At 40.2% G+C, this 20,565-nt stretch overlaps 1 protein-coding gene across 3 annotated transcripts in view; it reads right to left on the reverse strand.

Annotated features, from left to right (window-relative positions):
- The window catches only part of KDM5A (lysine demethylase 5A), a 51,140-nt gene extending 31,808 nt beyond the window's left edge, over nt 1–19,332 (reverse strand). Inside the window, exons 1-9 of one of the 3 annotated variants that reach the window (XM_030040590.2) lie at nt 18,791–19,332; nt 16,826–16,903; nt 15,631–15,753; nt 13,241–13,411; nt 12,621–12,755; nt 7,254–7,359; nt 6,629–6,717; nt 3,473–3,631; nt 956–1,075 (exon numbers count right to left, since the gene is read on the reverse strand). In XM_030040590.2, the coding sequence (XP_029896450.1) occupies nt 956–1,075; nt 3,473–3,631; nt 6,629–6,717; nt 7,254–7,359; nt 12,621–12,755; nt 13,241–13,411; nt 15,631–15,753; nt 16,826–16,903; nt 18,791–18,955 (1,146 nt within the window). In that variant the 5' untranslated portion in view covers nt 18,956–19,332. The remainder of the gene's footprint in view (nt 1–955; nt 1,076–3,472; nt 3,632–6,628; nt 6,718–7,253; nt 7,360–12,620; nt 12,756–13,240; nt 13,412–15,630; nt 15,754–16,825; nt 16,904–18,790) is intronic. The other 2 variants (XM_030040589.2, XM_030040591.2) reach the window with 2 other exon arrangements.
- Nucleotides 19,333–20,565: the final 1,233 nt, after the last annotated feature.

Consider the following 20,565-nt stretch of genomic DNA (forward strand, 5'->3'; position numbering starts at 1 on the left):
CTTAGTAGCGGCTGCAGTGTAGCAGAAATAGAATGCCACATCATAGGGAATGGAATGAACAAAAAAGAAGATGGGGTTACCAGAAGTACAGCTAAAAAGAAGGGCAGAAGGAGAGCCAGCAGAAACCGAGCAGCAAGCAGAATGAACAGCATGCAAATTCCAAACTATTTCAAAGGACAATGACCAGAACTTCTGAGTAACAGGAAGGAAATTCAGATAAAGAATTGTGTTCAAGAGTGTAGTCTTCATATAGTTCATTACAACTCTTACTTGTACGCATTTATTTATGAAGCTTATTTGTAAAATAAGCTTTGTTCCTTGCTTTGCTCTGTGTCCCAAAGTTGCATCAGAAATTGGAGTCCTTAAAAGCTAGAGGCTTTAGCAAGAACGCACATAAATTACCAAAGAACCCTGAGAGGAGAAGGAGTTTGGTGCTGCATGCAGTCTACAGGACAGCGGAATTGCGGAAGTGTGCCAAAGCAGAAATGCTAGTTTTAAAAGTGCTGCTGAGATGCAGAACAAAAAAAAGTGATTATCAGACAGACTCAGTCTACTGACTTGTCTGCAAGAAAAGGCTGCAACAGGGAGGAAACCAATGATTTCTCCTCTGAACAAACTAAACCATGACAAAAGCCATAGGAAGGGCAGGAGAAAGACCCCTTTGCCAAACAAGAACAAGACACTTGGTTCAATTAATCAAAAAGGGCAAGAACTTCAAACTAGGGTACGGCCAATAAGGTATAACCTAACAAGTAATAAAGCTAGCTATCTGTCACAGGAGAAGGGTGAAATGAAGTTGAAATGAGACCAGATGCCAGAAAGCTATATCATTTGTTTACATGTTTGAAGCTTATGGTCCCTCTTTAAACAAAGCTAAGATGCCTCAGCAAAAAATCCAGTATCAGCTGAACCTCTTTTTCCCCTACAAGGAATCACAACAGAAGTTGAAACTCACATGGACTGGCATGTTGAAATAATCAGACTTGAAGTTATCAGCCATTTCACCAAAGCTCTGGAGAGTATATTCCCTGACAGCTTGTTCAAATCCAAAGGCCTCACGGGGTTTGTTGCATTCCTAGGAGATGGAACATAAAAATATTGTTCCCTGCAGCAGATTATTACACAGCTACATCTTTAGCAAAAAATCCTAGTGTCCATCAGAGTCCTTACCAAACACAATAAGCTATCAATTTTGAGTGCTTTTCTCAGCTGCGGAAGTCCTACCACAACAGAAACAGAACAGAATTAATTGTACAGGAGCTAATTTAACATGGTAAACCCCAATGCTACACGCTTCTGCTTTCCTGTCCAAAACTAAGTTTCAAAATCTACTGCTGCCAGCCAGAGTAAGACACTGCACAAGATGCTTAGACTGCCATAAGACATTTCTTAGACACATTGGATTCAAGCACTTGCATAATAACTGCACAGGAACAAACTCTGCAAGTGCTTCAGTTTTATCAAGTCAGCAAATCATCAACGGATTTGGTGCTGTGAAGGTATATAGGAGGAAAGAGGAAGAAGGAAATTAAAACAATGCAACACAGCTAACAACAGACATGGTCCATCTGACAGAAAACCTCCAAGTCTTCCACTGTTCTATCACCATTCATCCAAGAGGGCAAAAAGTATTAGTTCCCCACCCATTTCTACAGCGTCCTTTTCAGCATCCTTTGTATCTGACACAATGTTTATATATACACAAGACATATTTGAACACAAACATGACACAGAACTATCTGACAGTCAGCTGTTCAGTCATAAAGAAACAGGAATGGAAAGGAATTCAAAAGATCAGTAGTTTCTTTTTCTTTGAGAGGAACTATCCTTAGACTATGCCCAACACTTATCAAAGTAGTTCTTAAATGGAGCCTGCAACAGAGAATCTACAACTTCTGTAAACACTGTCAAACATTGACCTGAATACATATAAAGAGCCCTTACCCTATTCTTCCTAACTTCTGTTCCAGCACCCTGCTGTTAACATTACATTAAGCATCTGTGCACAATTAACATTTAAAGTAAAAACTGATGCAAAAAGCACTACTGAGCATTTCAAAGATCTTTCTGGCGTTACTTGTTTACTCTCCATTACATAATATAGCTATGTTTTTTTCCCTTCTTCCTCTTACTTCCAATGTATTTCCAGAATTTTTCAAGTACTTTCTGTATCATTTGCTACTAACAACTTATTTGGCACTTTAACTTTCCTGATTTTGTCCCTATATGCATATTTTTTTCCTTGGGAACAACATATCCCTGTTTTTACTAGCAGTAGTAGCAGTGAAATTTCTTGTGAGTTTCCACATTCCTAAACCACTGCAGTCACTATATTTACTACTATATTCTCTAAATTAACTCCACATTGGATTGCTGTAGTTTGCTAATACTCTCTTATTGCACTCTCTTAAGGGAACAATAAACAGGCAGCTTAATCCACTCTGTGAGCGGCAGCCCAAAGGGTTTGTTGCATCTTTTCCCTTGCCTGTAACTATGAACTTCCACCTCTCTCACAGCAGCATTTGCCCGAGTTGATCTGATAACCTTCTCTCTCTTGGTGAAGGGTTAGAGCTGATCCACCTTGTTATGTGGCTGCACAACTATTCATACACCACCACAAAAAAACCAGCAGAAGCCCACAGCTGCGAAGGGTGTGGCAGATGTAGGGGGAAATGGGCATATACATGTGTGTGTGCAACTGCCCCTTTGGATAAAACATGGTTTAAGAAGTTAAAGCCAGTCACAAAATTACAGATTTAGAAACAGTAAGCTTTTTTCTCTGAATCCTACATCTACCAATTTCCTGAGCTTGTGAAATTTGTTTTCTTAAGACAAATACCAAGCCAATCAAATGATATTAATTGCCCTTAGGGTGTTGACCAGTCATCTCTTGGAACTTGGTAGCTCTTCTTTTTTGAACAATGAAATTCAACTAGCTTCCACTTTCAGAGCCTCAACAGCTCTTTTTTCAGTCTAAACCAAATCTAAAATGGCTACAAATTTTTCAATTAGTTCTTCCACTTTCTGCCACAAGCTATTCTGAACAATGCCATAATGACTTGCCAATAATCAAAGCTCCCTGTTATGCCCAAATCACATACATTGATGACATCATAGTTTACAAAGTCTCATTGTTATGCTGAAACACCTATCACAACCCTACTTCTCACCCTAATTTCCCACTACCAATTTATCAAACTGAGTTTCAGCTCTTAGCATACAAAGGCCAAAGTTTTAGCTGTCATATGGCTGTTTAATAAACAAAGGTTACGCTGAAGCTCTAGAAGGAACATTTCTCTCTCCTTACGGCTCATCAAACAAGAACAGCTGGAGATTCACAGCTCATCTTGACAATATTCCAAACAAAACTATGCCTTCTACCCAGATGGAATGGCACTGAGCTGAACTGCCCTTCTGATCTTTCCAGGAACACAAGTATACACACAAAGCTAGAGTAGTTCTTGAACTGTACCTCAGCAACACACTTTGGACACCTCCAGTCACCCTTGGGTACATCAGGTAAAGGAGGAATCAAGCAAAAAGTGTGATAGCTGTCATCACATCCATCACACAGAAGCAGTTTGTCCTCGTTATTTCCTCTGCCACAAAATAAGCAAACATACAGATCAACCTGTGGAGAAAAAAGAAAAAATAGGGAAAAAAAGTTACAAAAAGTTTCCTCATCCAGAACCAGCCTTCTTTAAACTAAAGAACAAAGGATGTAATCCTAAAGTCCAATATATGAACATCAACGCAATCTCCTCTGGTTTTTGAGAAGCATTGATAATGAACAACTACACTTCATTTTCCCAAAGCAGTAATACATGGGGGGCAGGAGGACTTTGGGTACTGCAAAATAACTATCCAGTTCAGTTGGACAATTGTTTTCTATGTAACTCAAAGTAGCATCTCATTTACTTTATTCTAAGACAAAAGAGGAAGTTACAGTTTTTAGAACTTCATGCTCTCCCTCTCTTTGGGCCTATGGAAAACAATTCAAACTAAATCCCCACAAAGAGCACGACTGAGGAAAAACTCCAAAAACTATTTCAGACACATACATGCCATCACTTAGAACAGTACAGTGACTATCTTTGCAATGGAAAAGAAGAGGTAACAAAACCCACAAACCTACAGATTTCAATCTAAGAATCCAAGGGGAAGGGAAGGGAACTCCATGTAAAGGTACCAACTTCTTCCTCATTTTCTCCAAAATAGAGGATAAAAACTCCAAATGGTAAGAGACAAGTATTAATCCCAATGCAATAGCAAACAATTTTTGCAGGTGTCTGTCCAAGATAATCTCTCAACAAGAACAACACTGACTGGGAGATATTCTCAGAGGCTAAAGAGAAAACCTTATCAACAGGTTTGAAATTTTCTTTGCTGTTGCTTCCTGTGTTGTCCAAAGGACTTTCAATTTAATATAAACATTTACTATACTACTGAAGATCTGTAACATCATCTAAATGAGAAAACTGTGTATTACTTTATCACAGCTAAATAATTATCTTACATACAAATTTTTACCAAGAACATGAACTTCATGAATAATACTTGCTCCAAATTCTGCTACTACTCCCATCAGTCACTGGGCAACTCAGGCTATGCATATTTCCTTCACACAGCTCAAAATAACATCAGAAGCAGTGGGGTAGTTTTTTTGGTGTCTGTTATTTTCATGAAGATGTCACAAAAACATGTGCTTTTCAGCTGATTAGGTTCACACAGTTGTGTTAAATACCTGATGTCAACCCCATCTTAGTTACACCAGCCTAGTTAGGTATGCAATTTCCTACCTATGCAATAATACACTTAAGAAGATTGCTCAGGCTTCTTAAGAAATAGTTTTAAAAAAATAAAGCAGTTCTATTAAGAGACATATAATTTTCCCCTTTTTAAAAAAATCCACACATTTACCTTCATGGAATATCAAGTCTGTCTAAAACACCAAACTAGTTGCTTTTGTTGCAAGTATGTAGAAGGGAGGGAGAGTACCTTAGCAGACATTTCCAGGTTCTCTTCCCAAAACTAAACATGCATTAAAAAGGCGATCATAAGAGGAGGCTATTCTATGATACTCCATAGTTACCTATCACTGATAATACCTTCTCTCCAAATTCATATTAACATATGCAATCTTTATGCTAGCCCAAGTGATGATTTGTCAAATAAAAAGACTGCATTGAAATAGATATTCACAACAAGCAGATCAGTGATTATGCAATAACCACAAATAAGCCTTCTAGCCATGGAACAAAACAGAGTCAGATTATGATGATATATAACTATATGGATCAAGAGGAGGAGGGGATAAAAAGAAAAAAGTGTATTTTATTTCACAGTTAGCATTTCACAAAAAGATAAACGGATGAGGGAGAAGTATAAACAAAACTGCACCACAGTATTTTTCAGACAAAAGTTATATAAGGCTAATGTATCACCTGTGTACTTCAAAAACTGCCTTCCCTGAAGATCTCTCATCCAAGTATAAAAAAAAGTGTGGAATCAAAATAGTACTAAGTCACAGAAATTCACAAGATTACAGTTACAGCAATACAGTTCCAAAACTTTAGTTCTGTTACTACAGTATTTTCACTTTCTCTTATAAATAAGAGTTAATGGAAAGACTAAACATATATAATTTTCTATAAAGAAACAGAAACTAGATAAAATATTTTAAAATTAAAGCATACTTAAACAAAATGGTCACAACACTTACACAGCCTAGGACCACCATATACTCAGAAGTAGTAGCACAACTGAAAAAATTCAAGTCACACAAATTCTAACTTAACTGCAATGGCACAATGATCTGTTTTTTAAATATCCAACTTCTCCCACTTTTTTTCCCCCCAGGAGGCATTTCCACATATAAAAATGTCATTACTAGAGATTTTCAGTTGCCTTGGCCTTCAATGGTTGAAATTTAAAATAAGCTCTTGTAAGTGTTCTCAGGCTAAGATAAAAGAACAGCTGAATTATTAGTGAAGAGTCTAATTCTTAAGACATTAAAAGCAGGAATCTTCATTCATGGTTATGTACACATGCTGAATTATGACATTTTAAAAGTAAAAAGTCACATGCTATGAAAGACATTAAGAACAACCATATACTGCTTTTCCATGGTTAAACATCAGAGCGCTAAACATTTCATTTTTCCCCTTAGGGGTTTCTCTTGCATGGACTTGTATAATGACTAGTTTAAACTCAACAGAAAAGACATGAAAGCTGGAATTGCTAAAAAACAAACTCCTGAAGTACTGGAGCACCTCAAAATATCTTTTAAAGAAGACAAGTAGTATTATACTTGTCCTACAAAGGGGAGCTCAAATAGAAAGTGAGCAACTGAAGGCTTGCAAGAAGTATGTGGCAAAGCAAGCCCTCAAACCCATGATCAACAAGTACCTTCATGTTGCAACATCCTTCCTGTCCGAAAGATTAAAACAGAGACTTAGAGCATAGCATAAATTATTTTTCAAAATACTGTTCTTCCCATAACAGTATCACCTCCTGCAGTGTTCAACCATTCATCTTGGGGGGGTGGGGGGGAGGTTAGAAAAAAAATCATCTTAGTAAATCAATTAATTTCTTATTATGAGAAATCACTGCAAAGAATCAAACTTACGAAGTTGACAGAAAGAGTTCCTTTGCGTTGCCTCATCTGCATTCCAAATGCTTCTGATCTGGTTCCCTTGCGTCTTCGTGTCACCTCGTCTTGAAGTAAAATAAAAGTTAAATCTTATCAGTATCACATCAAGATAGACTTAACTTGCAAAAACAACACAGATATCCAGCCTGGAACCCTGCCTTTCATATCAGAAACTACCTGACAGTTCAAAGAAAGCAAAAATGCCTTGTTATACCTGGCCAATTTAAAATCAACAAGGATTCGGAAAACATATTTTGCTTACCCTCACAGGTGAACCCAATTGCCTCATGAAACAGAGTGAATTACACTCATAATTTGTGCACTTAGCTGGTAGAATCAGTTTCAGTATTGTCAAATCCTGTTTTCACTTCCAGTCACTCAGTTCATAGAACAGCTGCTTAATTGTTATTGTTACTATACAACACATAAAGAGCTGAAACTATGCCAAGTTACATGAAGCACCCTGTAAATCTTTCTCATGAATGAAACCCTAGAATACTTAAGCTTCCTTTTTCCAGTTACAATGATTTGCTTACTTCTTAATGTTGTCTCTAGAGACATTCAGAAAGATTTAACAGCTATGAGCCCAAGATTTAATTACCCTCTTTATCCTTTGCTCCCAATGCCAGTCCCATCATCTTGGGTCCAGCTCCAAAGATCTGCAGCTTCTTTAGTTCAGTATTTCTACTCATTTCTCCTGCCTCTGCCTAAAAACAAAAACAAGACCACATCAGCACAAAGCATCAGTATTTCCCCTCCAGGTCTCTTCATAATTTGTTTATATTCCACTCTCCCACAACATCTGCTCATCAAAAGAAAGGAAACAGAGGCATAAAAAGACACGATTTTCTGTTCCTAAAGCCAATGAACAAATGCAAATGGAATAAAAGACACCATTTTTGTCCCAACCTCCCAAATTATTTCCCATTTAGTATTACAGAAACTACGGAAAGTCAACCATACAGCAAATAAGAGAACTAGGTTTGACATTTAGCAAAAAATAAATAAGAATGCTGCCACAGCAGTATTTTCCAAAATAACCATGATTCAGTCAAGTGCCTGGATGTTAACACATACACTGTTTCAACAGATATTTTTTTTATCTGCTTCCTTGAGTAGACACATACACATGACACTAATGAGTTCCAACCTACTGCCTGAAGCTTGGCTGCTCCTGGGTTTATTTGTGATGAAATGTTATGAGTACCACTCTGAGATCACAGCTACTCCTGCTGCCCTTGCAATCTCAAAATCAGAGATGAAAAGACCGAATAGGTGACAACTCCATGCCCCTACCAGTGTTGTTCCCTGAAGTGTTCTCTTCAACTGAACTTCTTCCCATTTTCCATCACCGACCTACGTCATTTTCTTATATCATTGCCACTAACCTAACAATAAAAAGAACCTCCATATTCTGTTTTTATCTGTAACACAATCACCTTGGTATTTTTCTTTATGTTGCCTCCTTATACTTTGCAAACTCTTTCTCACCTGGTATAGTAGGCCACTAAACTCTCATCATTCACAATCTTCCTCCTGAAATTCACTGATTTTAAAAGATCTCAGAAAATCTATCAATTTTGAAGGTGGGTACCTAATCCTAAAGAGATCATTCTTCAAGTAACTTCCCGATGATACTTCATCTGTTATTTTCCACAGAGTTATGGCCTGATATATCATGCAGGAAACAAGCTCCCTTGGGGTGACATGCATTCACAGTTTTTAATCAAAAATCCCAAAAAACTCTTCCAAAAAAGTGCTTAAAATAAGTTCAAATGCATTTGCAATAAAGCTAAAAGAAATAAGATGATTTCCATTTATTCAGCCTAAATCAGTTGTTTTTCTTGCTTCTGAAACACATTAAAAGAGATATAATTTCCTAGGCATTACTCCTCTAAGGAATTTTTAGTGATAGAGTCCCTGTTCCCACTGAACTGTGTATGCAGTATGCTAACTGGCATCTTTCCAAACTGATTATTGCTGATATTCTGATTTTGAACATTTATGAATTCTATGTTGCTATTAAATTATTTTCAGTTTAGATATATGTTACCAACTTTGTAAGTCCACTCTGAAATTGCATGCTAACTGGCAAATTTCTCTCATAAATTCCTCACTTTTTGGCTAACAAGCCATAAGGAAACAGTGACTTTTTTGCTGTACAAGAGAGCCTACCACCTGGAGACTTCATAGTCCCTCAGTTGCAATTTGAAATTCATTGACAGCTCATCCATTCTCTCAACTAACAGAACCTGATAGAATCAACCCACATTACATTTCTCAGCACAGTACAATTTTCCATCATTTCACCAACATGTATGAATGGTCTCCACAATTCTCCTCTCCTGCTTTTGCGACCTAAGGTAATTTTCTCAATGCTACCTGAAAAATAAATTTACTATCATATTTACTAAAGGTAAATCATTAATGTGCAGCAACCTCTCTTCCGTTTTATAGCTTTGTTTAAAAATGCATTGCCTAAATATATTTTCAGAACTCCGTCGCCCAGATTTACTTGCATTCCACTAGACCTAAGTGGATGCAATCCATTCACACTCAGGTGGAAAAAAGCTATACAGTTTTCAAAAAGAACAGGTTGGATAGTGAAATGGAAATGTTTTTTAAAAATCAGATTCCTATATAACCTTATGAACACTGCCAGGATATTGATAGTTTAAGGCGTGAATACCAAAAGCATTCAGAAGCCTCAGTGAGTACTCTTTCTGTGGTGTCCTTTAAGACTGTATAAAAACACCAAACTCAAAACTGTGAGCGGATGGAAGCAGAAATCTTGCATTTCTTGCCATTTTCTCATTGCTCACAACGCAAAACTTCATCACACTTTTGCATTATATTTTTTCCATATAAGCAAAATGAACTTGATTAAACTGTGATTCTATGCTCAGTATTTTTCTTTTACCTTCTCAACTGCAAGCACAACCCAAAGGCTTTTCTTGTATATGGGCGAATCCAGTTACACTGGATTCACACACTATCTTCTTCTGTTGTCCTACCCTCATCAACATTTGCATCCCCACCCCTCCACCCCCCATATGCAAGACCAGAATAGTTACAACCAAGAATCAAAATATTTACGTGTTTTGGGCATTTGTCAGCATCTCCCAGAGTTCTCCTTTTTCACACGATTATTCCCATGGAAGGAAATCTTTCAAGTTAAAAAATGGAAGCTTATTTTATTAATTCTGTTATTCTGCAGTCATTTGTAAGAGAAACCTGAAAGCCGATATACTACTTTGAATTGGTTTTAACTTTTCAGAAAATTCTCTGGACGTTAAGTTAATATCCTTTGAAAAGACAGCACTTCATTGTCTTTTTTTTCCAGTACTGCATTTCTCTACCAGAAATCATCATGATGTAACCTCCTTAGACAAATCCCTTGCCAGTTAAAATACATCCTAACAGATCATCTATGAAGATATACTACCCTTTTCTAAGAAAGAAATATTCTCCTAAATTTAACCTTTCCTTAAGTGTATTCTCTTTTCCTAACCTGAATTCATTCTACCTTTTGTTGTCCTCTTCTTTACAATCCTTTAGTAATTCAGTTGCCCTTCTCCGGTTTTTATTTGTGATAGCTTTCTTCAGAGAAAAGGGAAAAAGAATGAAGCATTAAGTTTATTTTTGAGCAGAATCTCTCATCACCAAATTATCCTCTTCCTATTCAATGTATTCAGCTGACATTTGATTGTAGTATCCAAAGATTCCCAACGCATCTTTCACAACGGAGAATTCTCATTCCCTATTTTCTTTCATTTTTCACTTTGTTTGCTTTTTGAAAGTCTGCCACGCCCTTCTACCGCTGAGGATCTTTGTTTATTTCAGTAATTTCTGATTACTATCTTTATGCTTCCTTATTCATCACCCATTCTTAGGTAAGTTATCTGCAAGAAGAAGATGCAGAGCATTTTTGGAAAGTACTTTTAGCACTTGGAAGAAATCTACTGAGATGCAATGTCAGTGTAGTTATGCAAGCTCACTACCCAGGCACTGGACTACTCAGCACGCTACACAAAAATCATTCAGATGTTTCAGCTAGAGCAGAATGACATTTCTTATTTAGCAGGTTTTTACATTACTTGCATATTACCTGTTCTCTGAAGACTATCTAGACAATCTCTGGTACAATTCCAGGTAAGCACTTCAAACAATAAACAGAGTCCTGTCTACAATAAGGAGGTGCACTGAAATTTGGAAAAATTTCTCAGCATTCCCCAGATATTTACACCTCTACCATTTGGGGCCACTGAGGACAAATCTCTGTTTCTAAACACAGTTCCGGAGTTGACTTGATAGTTACACATAGCTTCCAACACAGCCAAAAAAATACTTCTCCTGACTATGCAAGTAGGTTGAGATTTTCCTGCATTAGAGAACTCCTTTCAGCCATTTTAATAACTATAATGCTTAAAAAACAGCGTGGCTACAGGCCTAGTAAAAGGCATTTAAAAAAATATATATATCTATATTTACTTTTTGCAGACGATCCAGATAAAATCACCTCTCTCATTTCTGAGATGCAGCCCCTTTAAATGAAATGAAGCAGCTGTACTGCACCAGAATCACTTTTTCCAACAAAGAGAAATGAGAAGTACCATTACTCTACCAAAATCAGCAGGAGAAAAGATCCCACAGAATCTTAATAACATAGTGACACTTTTATACCGTGTATGAGAAAAAGGTCATACTGGCATTATCCCATGAGATTTGTTCAAATCCAAAGCAGAATTCTACATAATGAATGACTGCTTCAGTTCCTGTGGCATTCTCAGTTTTTCTGGGTAGCTCACTAACAATACATGATTCGAGAGATCTGGTAAGATCACAGGCTGGGACTGCTTGTGTGATGCATTGTTATATGGCTAGGATAAATAACATCGAGTCAGCTTCAGTAAGTTAAGAAAACAGATAAAAAAGACAATTTAGTTGAAATCAATCGACATCAGAGAAAAAGATGAAAGTTCATAAAGGATACTCTATCTCAGTGACAAGAAAGATGCATTTGAAAAAAAGCAGTTTAAAAGCATCTGAAAAAACTTTATGGTGCTTAAAATAAGTCTAGAATGGCATCAAGCAAGTAGTAAGTTTGTTGCACATATATCCAGGTTTCACCCATGTTCCGCTGACTGGCCAGCAGGGAGCCACTAGACCTGCTGTAAAGGGCCTTAGGATACTGCCTGCAATAGATATCCTTCTCAAAAGGTGAAGGACTACTTTAAATAGTGCAATAGAAGCAATGAAGCCATCAGAACAAGCCTCCAAGCCTATTTCTAACGATACAGCATTTAAAGTGATGGCGCTTCAGTTTGAATTGAGATTTACTGGGGGGCATTCCCAGGATTTAATATCACCTAGTAGAATACCAGAAGTTCCTGTAACACCATTAATCCAGAATAAACTGCTTTTCAGTAGCAAAACTGTGGAAATACTCTTGAGTTCCAGTCATCGCTGAGCATCTCCCCACATATCTGTTTCATTTCTTCAGAAAAACAGTCTGTCCAGCTTGAGATAATTAGTCCCAAGTGCAATTTCCACAATTAACGAAGACTTATCTACACATATTTGCATTTGTGTAACTAAAGGGGATATTTGAAAAAGTTTTAAAAAACTTTTCAAACTTTGCACAAGCAGAAGCTTCAACATCATTTCACAAATGGCTTTTTATCTGTTTAGTTTTCACAGATATGTTCACTAGAAGGGTACCTAGGCCACCTGTCAATAAACAAAAAGCAGCTTTTAAAAGTTTTCAGATAAACAGCGCATCTACCATAAGCAAACCAGGCCTCAGACAGACATCCTTCTCTGGATTTTATTTAAATAAAGACTGCTTCCTAGTGGTGCTTTTAAGCAGGCTCCTACAGCCAGACAAAGGCTGTTGCACTGCCAATGCTGATGCGCTGGTGGAAAGAATAAGTGTTCTCTGTTCCTAAGAGCCAGTTAACAGGGGTACCTGGGATTTGACACGCCTGGTTCTCTTCAGCACGACATTCATTCTTGAAGCCTGCTTTGGGGAAGCCTGGGCATCTGAGCTGAGGTCCTCAGCCTCCACTTTTTCCTTAAGGTCCAAGTTTGGCTTTTGGATGCCCTAGAGGATCAGAGCACAGAACACCAGGTTGATTGATCAGGCAGCGCTAATCATTTCATGGTCTGTGAATCATTCTGTTTGCTAAGAAACAGGATGAGTGAAATCACACAGCATTACACATGCCATTTGGACAAGAGGACAATTAATCCACACACCCTTCAAATAAGGAAACTGAATCTTAACTGCCAGCTTATCAAAAGAGAGAGGAAGATATCTTTCCAATTAATCATATCATCTTTTGCTCTGTTTTCCTTCCAAATAGGGTTGGCCTCAGTCCTATAAAGAAATGGCTATCAGAAAATAACTACATAAGGACACATTACAACTTCTAGCACTATTCTGTCACAGGTAAGTATGAGGGTGGTTCTAGGTTTGTTTACATAGCTAAAGCTTCTAAAAGCACCCTAGTTTTGTACACAATAACAAGTAGCATTCTAAATGCAGTTTGGGTCCCCTCTTCATATCATGAAAGAGACACATCTCACCATAAGGCTGACCCCAGACTGGAAGAGCTCATAGGGGTATAAGATACGTTCATAGTGAGACTTCAGTAACGACCCTGTGCCTTTTCCTGGCAGGTAGCCAAGCCGACTTGCCACTTTAGACCACTTCTTCTCTTTAGTGACTACTTCAAAGCCTCCTTTGCTGGCAACAATCTGAAACACATAAATAAAAAAGTTAAGGGTTTTGAGCTGCTCTCACCACCTTGCATAAACCAAGAATCAATTAAACCAACCAAATGTTAAAAGACTCTATTAAGTGACAGAATCCTGAATTTAGATTTTGTTTCCTGAAGAACTAGTACTTAAATAACTAAGGTCTTATCCTCATTACTTAATACATTTAACATGACAATTTTCCTAGTAAATGGAAATTGTGTACTGTCCTAGACAGGAGGAGTCCAACAGTTAAGACTTATGACATGTTGGAAAGAATACAAACCCCACCATCAGAACAAACTGAAAAGTTAACTCTCATGAGACTTGTACTCTGATGCAAAACACAAGTCTGGCCAGAAGCGAAGCCCATTCTAACAGACCCCAAGCAGAAGGGAGCACTGGAGCTCACAACTTCAGAGTTACAGAAACTCTCACAAAAGCCTGAATGGCAGAGAGAGAACTGTAAAAAGAGGAAAAACTGAATTTACCTTCTAATTAACTCAGTCCAGTTTTTACACCTGCCTTCAAATTGGTCTGAGTCTAGTAATTCACATACAGAACTATCACTGCTTACATATAACTAACATGTACCTAGAATGAAAAACAAGAGACCATTTGCCTCCAAGCAATGATCCTAACAGCATATGAGTTGCTTCCTCAGAAACACTGGGCACATTTCCACTGCCTCCCTTCCCTTTACAGTTTCACTGCCAAGTAGCTTAAAACCCAAATGGATTGTAATTTCAATTATATTATTGCAAGACTAATAGCATTTCTACAACAGTGTAGTTTTGCATTACATTTCTTTACACAAGGACCAAATTTCACGCTTAATGTTTCACAGACTGTTAGAAACCTCAATGCAAAAACATTTTGTTACTGGAGTGAAATTTATGGTTTATTTTTGAGGCTGAGGTAAATTCAAAAGTCTAATTGTGACAGTGACAAATAAATTAGTTAATTCTGGTTCCTCCTATAATCAGAGATGGATACACTTAGATAAAACAATAATATTATTGATCATTATTTTTCCTCATATTTACAGCAAAGTACTAGAAAAGCCATTTTAAATGAAACCATTCCTAAATTTCAACTTATCTTCAAAATGTACATGAAAAATTGATTTCTAAAATTATCTATACATGAACAATGACTAGAGGAGCCACTAAGTAACTAAATAAGCTTAGACCTGCGTATCTGCAGTCAACTAAAATGTTCTAGCCTGTAACAGTGACCCAGATACTTCTCAGTACCACTATGATATTCTGCATACCCCAGCAAACCACCACAGACATGAAAAGAAATTAAAAAAAAAAATACTGAAAGACATTTTATGAGCTTTTCTCTGCATTTTATCAGCAATTCCAGACTGCCCAAAAGACTATGACTTCTTTCCTTAAAAATAAAATCTATTCAGATCTTTACATTTTTACTTACCAAAGAGAAAGAAATCTTGATGGGGAATGGAAACTGATGCTCCAACCTAGAAGCACTAGAACTACCTTGTTTTAATTCCTTACCTTGCAAGAAGAAATCTACCTATTTATAATAACAATCCATCCTTAGCAGGTAAGTTTATAACAGTACATATATTTTACCAATGCAAAAGCAAATTGCAACAGAGATTTTATTTGTGTGCAAACTTTGAAAAAAACACACCAAACACAACTACAGTAGTGTAAATTTCTAGCCAGCCTTAAGCCTAGCCTGTTTTGGAATTTAATTAAAATAATTATTCCAGAAGTTGACATTATAAACTCTCAAAAATGCATGTTTATGTCATGTGAAGAACCTCTATTGGGATAGAGGAGGAAGCAATTACAACAACAACTCATTACAGAATTGCTAGGTCAGGACCTGAACAGTGCACAAGTATACCGCTGCCTTCTCAAAAACCACCTCAAACTCCTGCAGCTCTACCACTTGTAAAAAGGAGAACTAAAAAGTGGCCAGCTGACGTCAGGATGTTCAAGCTGTATACAAGGTAACGAATACATGCTGTATAGAATCCAACCAAAGGCAATTGATTTAACTGTGCTTGACATGTCTGCCATAACCATTCAATTTAAAAATTCTCTTTCACTATTTTTTTTTCCAGTCTTTTCTTTAATCTCTGTATTAAAGAGATTAATGCTGTAAAACAAGTCCTCCCTGTTGCTTGGCTCGAATGAAAAACAAGGTCCCTATCTGACCAAGGTCTACAATTGCTTACTCACCTTGCTCAGACTGTAGAGATCCAGTATTTTTCTCTCCACCACAGGGATTTTTAAATTGGATCCTTGGAGTTCCCAAAATTTTGCTAACTGATCCAAGAAGTCCAGCTTCACTCTTGTCATTGCCTGCAATCAATAAAGGAAGACAAATGTATATGTCCCAAAACAAGCGTGACAATACCTTGCAGTCCTGAGAAAAAACATGACAAGTTTTTATAGAGTTTACATTTTCAAAGTGCAACTAGGCAAGTGAGGTATTTCTTAGTCATGTAAAAAACCCCTAGAAATAGAAATATTGATAAAAAGAAAGATCTTTACAAGCAGAAAATTGTATATGCTTTTCTCTCTGCATTCAAGAACCTATAAACCAAACTCCTACCCAGCAATTTCTTGGTTTGAAACCAAAATGCATACATATGAGAAGTCAGCATTCCAGGGAGAAACACAAGAGCAATTATTAAAATATATATTGGGGGGGGGGGGGGGGGGGGGGGGGGGGGAGGGGAGGGGAGTTATAAACAGTTTTAATATATGCCTTAACCATGCAGAAAGGCCTCCTCCCTTGAGTATTTTTGGAGTACTCAAATCACTTTCCATAAGGAGACCCATTTACAAGCCAAATGATACATGACGTTTTGGTATACGAACAGAGCAAGGCTTTGAGAAATATTGTAGAGAAAAGGAAAAACCAGGACAGAATGGAACTCATACTGCTTTCAAGAAAGCTCCCATACATTTTTGAATCATAAAATTAACTAACTATAATAAGCCTATAAAAAAATCAGTTCATTTTAAGGTTTAAAATGCATTATCAAGACAGTATAAGGTAACCAGAGGCTTCAGAACAGCAGTAAATATTTTAAGAAAAAAAAATTCATTGCCTGTAGATCTCTGAAGGCTAGACACTGGCTGCTCTTACTACACAACATGGTACTTGGCATTCATTTTAGACATTTCCAGTTGAATGTGAAAAACTCTTGTGGTTATTTTGGGTAATAAAATAAAAACCAGACTTTTCTCAAAGCCGTGGAGAGTTATTTTATATGAACTCTGCCACTGCCAAGTATAAACACTGATGTGGTCTATGGGTTTCTAAAGTCTCCCCCATCCAGAAACCTGCCAAGATGCAAATCTCAAGCAAGGAGACCTACTGCTTTCAGTGCAAACACAAAATTATATCAACAGTGGAAAAGCTCACCTCCAATTCATTCAGGCGCTGAATTCGCGGAGTGAAACGAAAACTTTGTACTTCACATGCAAATGGAGGCTGCCAGTCCTAAACAGACACAAAAAGATATTTTATTGCTTCAAGAAACTTCTCAAAAAAACTCATAAAAGAGAAGACCCTAACAATGTCTGCGTAAACAAGCTCCCAATAGTAAATGAGTTTCTCAGTACAACTGGTGATATCATTTTCCGTTTTTATGACATTCTTGTGCTTTTAAAATAATGTTCTTCCCACAGTATTTTAGTTTGGAGAAAGAGATCCTCACAGAATGAAAAATATAAAAGAAAATAAGGTTCAAAGCATTTCAGTATGCATTACCTCATACTGAGTTTAAATAAGAGACGTACCCAGTAGCTTGTTGGTTATTTATTTACTTTTAAAAAAAGTTCCCTATATCCTGCACATTGCAAAATTCTCACCATCAACAGTGACAAACACTAAATAAAGCACGTTATTATGCATCTAACTTTTCTCATGTTCGTCTAGAGTCATTTCAATAAAGATAAGACCACCGGTTGGGAGTCCAATTCTTTAACAGGAATGCAGCCTTAAATAATGACTTTCTCAACACAGTCAGCAGTTGGTTCAACCACAAGTGCCTCCTAGCCCCATCTCTCAAAACTGTATTATGACATCAAAACAAGTATAATTCAGCTTTTCAGTACTTTTTAAGAAAGCTTAAGTTACAGTACGTTGTCTACCTGGCAATAAATACAATAGAGTAAGGACACCTCATTGCAGGTGAACAAGCTACACTAAGTATTTATTATTTGCACTGCTCCAGCATATGAAGGCCTCAAGCACAATTGTAAAATATTTACAGCTTCTAATAATGGAAGAGAATAATAAATCAGTAAGGTTAGTATAAAGCCTCTGATTTAGTACTTATTGCAGGTTGCAAATCAACCTGACGCATGCATCCTGCAAAACCCTGCAATGCAAACAGCTAAGCAATCATGGAGAAATACAAATGCATTCAACGGCCAGGAAAGTTCTAGTTATTCTCAATGAACACGATCTGGATCAGTTTCTTGTGGCCTCTCAACCTAAGCCATTCTGCTTATTTTAGAAAGGGCAAGCCCTTAGAGGTCAAGTTTTCACCATGTCATTAAACCAACTAAACAGATTCCAGCAACCCGGACAGGTCAGAAGGAGAGGAAGGATCATGAAATCTAATCAGTAAACCCCGTATCTAAGTTGTTCTCAGTTACATGTTTTCTTTTCAGTTTTTCTCACCTTCTCTCTCAGTATTTTCAACTCTCTTGTTTTACAGCCATATTTAAAGTTTATTTGCACTTTTGCCAAATTGCCTGATGTTCTCATCTAAATGGTTTACCAGGTCACAGGGCAAGTCATCACAAAATAACGATCAAGTCATCGGAGAGATTAAGCTTCCACCTTTTAAACTGCTACGCATAAACATAATTCCCCTGCACAAGCAGGCTGGGGGCACTTCTTTTAACAGTTTAAAGATTATGTTTCTAAACAATGAGCCATTAAAGAGAAATACCCTTCCTCCTCCCTCTCCCCCTCCCGGAGCAAACGCCTGATTTCACCTACAATGCCTTCGCAGTTTTCACAAGTAGGCTGTTGGGGCGGTGGTTGTTTTTTTTTTTTTTTTTAAAAGTAAAAAGAGCGTGAAGTCCCGGACGCCGCCATGCGCTGCTAGCTTCTCACCTGCTCGAAAGCAACCTCTGCAAAAGCCAGGTCTGCGGTCAAAGACTATACAGGTTCCTTGGTGTCCCTGGCACGGGCACCGAGGCCTATGGAAGGCGACACACGAAACCCCCAGCGAGCAGCGGGAGCGGGGGAAAGGGCTCCCCGGGTGCCCGCGTCCGCCGCTCCGCCACCGAGACCCCGGGCCCGCTCAGACCTCCCGGTCCCCCCCCCCGGGCCCAGCCCGGTCCCCCGCCCCAGGCCCCAGGCGGGCGGTACCTTGGGGGGCCGGATCTTGCAGATGCCGGTTTTCTCGGCCAGGCCGCGGATGCGGCCGATGAAGCCGAGCGGGTCGCTGAACTCCTCCCAGCTGGGCTCAAACACGGGGCACTCGGGCGGGGGCACGAACTCGGCCGCATAGCGCGACCCACCGCCCCCCGACATGGCCGAAGGGGGAGAGCGCCGCCGACGCTGGGGAGCGCACCGAGGGCCGCGGCGGGGCAGGGCGGAGCGGTGCGGCCGGGGGGGGCCCTCAGGGGCGGCCGGCGGGGCTGGGCCGGTGGCCGAGGCGCATCCTCCGGCGGCGGCTGCCGCCGGGCGGGACGGCCGCCGGGGGGGGGGCGTGGCGGGGCGGCCGTGCGGGGCGGCGGGGGCAGCTGCTGCCGAGTGTCGTCGTCCCGTCCCCCGGGGCTGCCTCCCCCCGCGCCGAGCCCCTCTCGCTCGCGTTCCAGCTCGCCGGAAGTTACGCGGCTCGCTTTGAACCCTCCCCCGGAAGGAGCGGCAGCCGTTGCCTTCCGATCCAAAAAGTAGTCCCACCGCCACCCGTCTGGCGAAGCGGCTCCCAGCGCCGAGGAGCCGGCCGCCTCCCGGCCCCACCGCTCCCGGAGACGCGCCTCCGGCAGAACCGAGAGCGAAACTGCTCCGCCCGCAGCCCCTCCGGACACGCTACAGCGGGCGTCGGCGGGAGGGGGGGGGGGGCGAGGAGGGCGGGTCCGGATCCACTTCCGCCGCGGAGGAATGTGCGACGAAACTCGAGCCATTCACTTCCGGTGCTGAAGGGCCGTTTCGCCCATTGTCTGAGCCGGACGTCAGGAGGAGGGCCGGGAGCCCCGCCCCCTGGCGCAGGCCCCGCCCCCTGGCGCAGGCCCCGCCCCGCGGCGGCCGTTGGGCGCGGGGAGCGGGAGGGGTCGGGGGCGGCCTGCCCTCCCTCAGGGCCCGGGGAGCCGGGCGAGCCGGGGGGCCCGAGCGCTCGGGCCGCGTCTGCCGGCCGCTGGCGCCCAGCGTCTTGCGCGGGTTCTTATCTTCTGGTTTTTCACTTCTGCAGAAAGTGAGCCGGCAGCGCCCCGGCGCTGGGGGCGGCCGCCGTCAGGGCCTGCGCCTGTGGCCCTGCGGGGCTGCTGTTGGGGCAGCTCTTGAGCGTAATCAGAATGAGCCGGTGCTAACGGCAGTCGGCGCACGTTTCTGCTGGCACCTCCACCATCGCTGGCCCAGAGCGTCCCTCTCGCTGCTTCTCCATCAAGATCTCAGAAGCCCGGTCAGCGATGAGTACTCCACGAGCTACCCCCGCCCCCCGCGTTACCTATAGACAGATACTGTGCTGATCTCCTCCCCGTACAGAATCTTTTATTTCCAAAGTCAAGTACTCACAAGTTGGGACTGGCACGATACCTCTTTCACCTATGCATTACAACTTGGGTTTTCCAAAGAGAACTGCGTGTAGGGGGGTTTTTTTAACCAGAACCCTGCCTTCAGCGTTCACCATACTCCACATCTCACTTTATTCTTACTGTGTATTCCAGCCTTGGTCCTGGTGCACTATTTCAGTCTCAGAAAAAGTTAAGTTCCTCCCCCCGTTCACCATGAGGCTTGCAAGATCAGCTTCAGACAGGCAAATACATTTATCTGCATCGCTTCCCTGCCAGACTGAAGAGGCGTCACCCACATTTTACATACGGGAAACAAATGGCTCCAATGCGAATAGCTAATTTTGACAAAAGTTATACGTAAGAGCAAACTGATCTTACAAAACACTGAATGAATTTACCAATTGTTAT

Source organism: Aquila chrysaetos, chromosome 17 (assembly GCF_900496995.4).
Source record: "Aquila chrysaetos chrysaetos chromosome 17, bAquChr1.4, whole genome shotgun sequence".
NCBI classification, from domain to species: Eukaryota; Metazoa; Chordata; class Aves; order Accipitriformes; family Accipitridae; genus Aquila; species Aquila chrysaetos.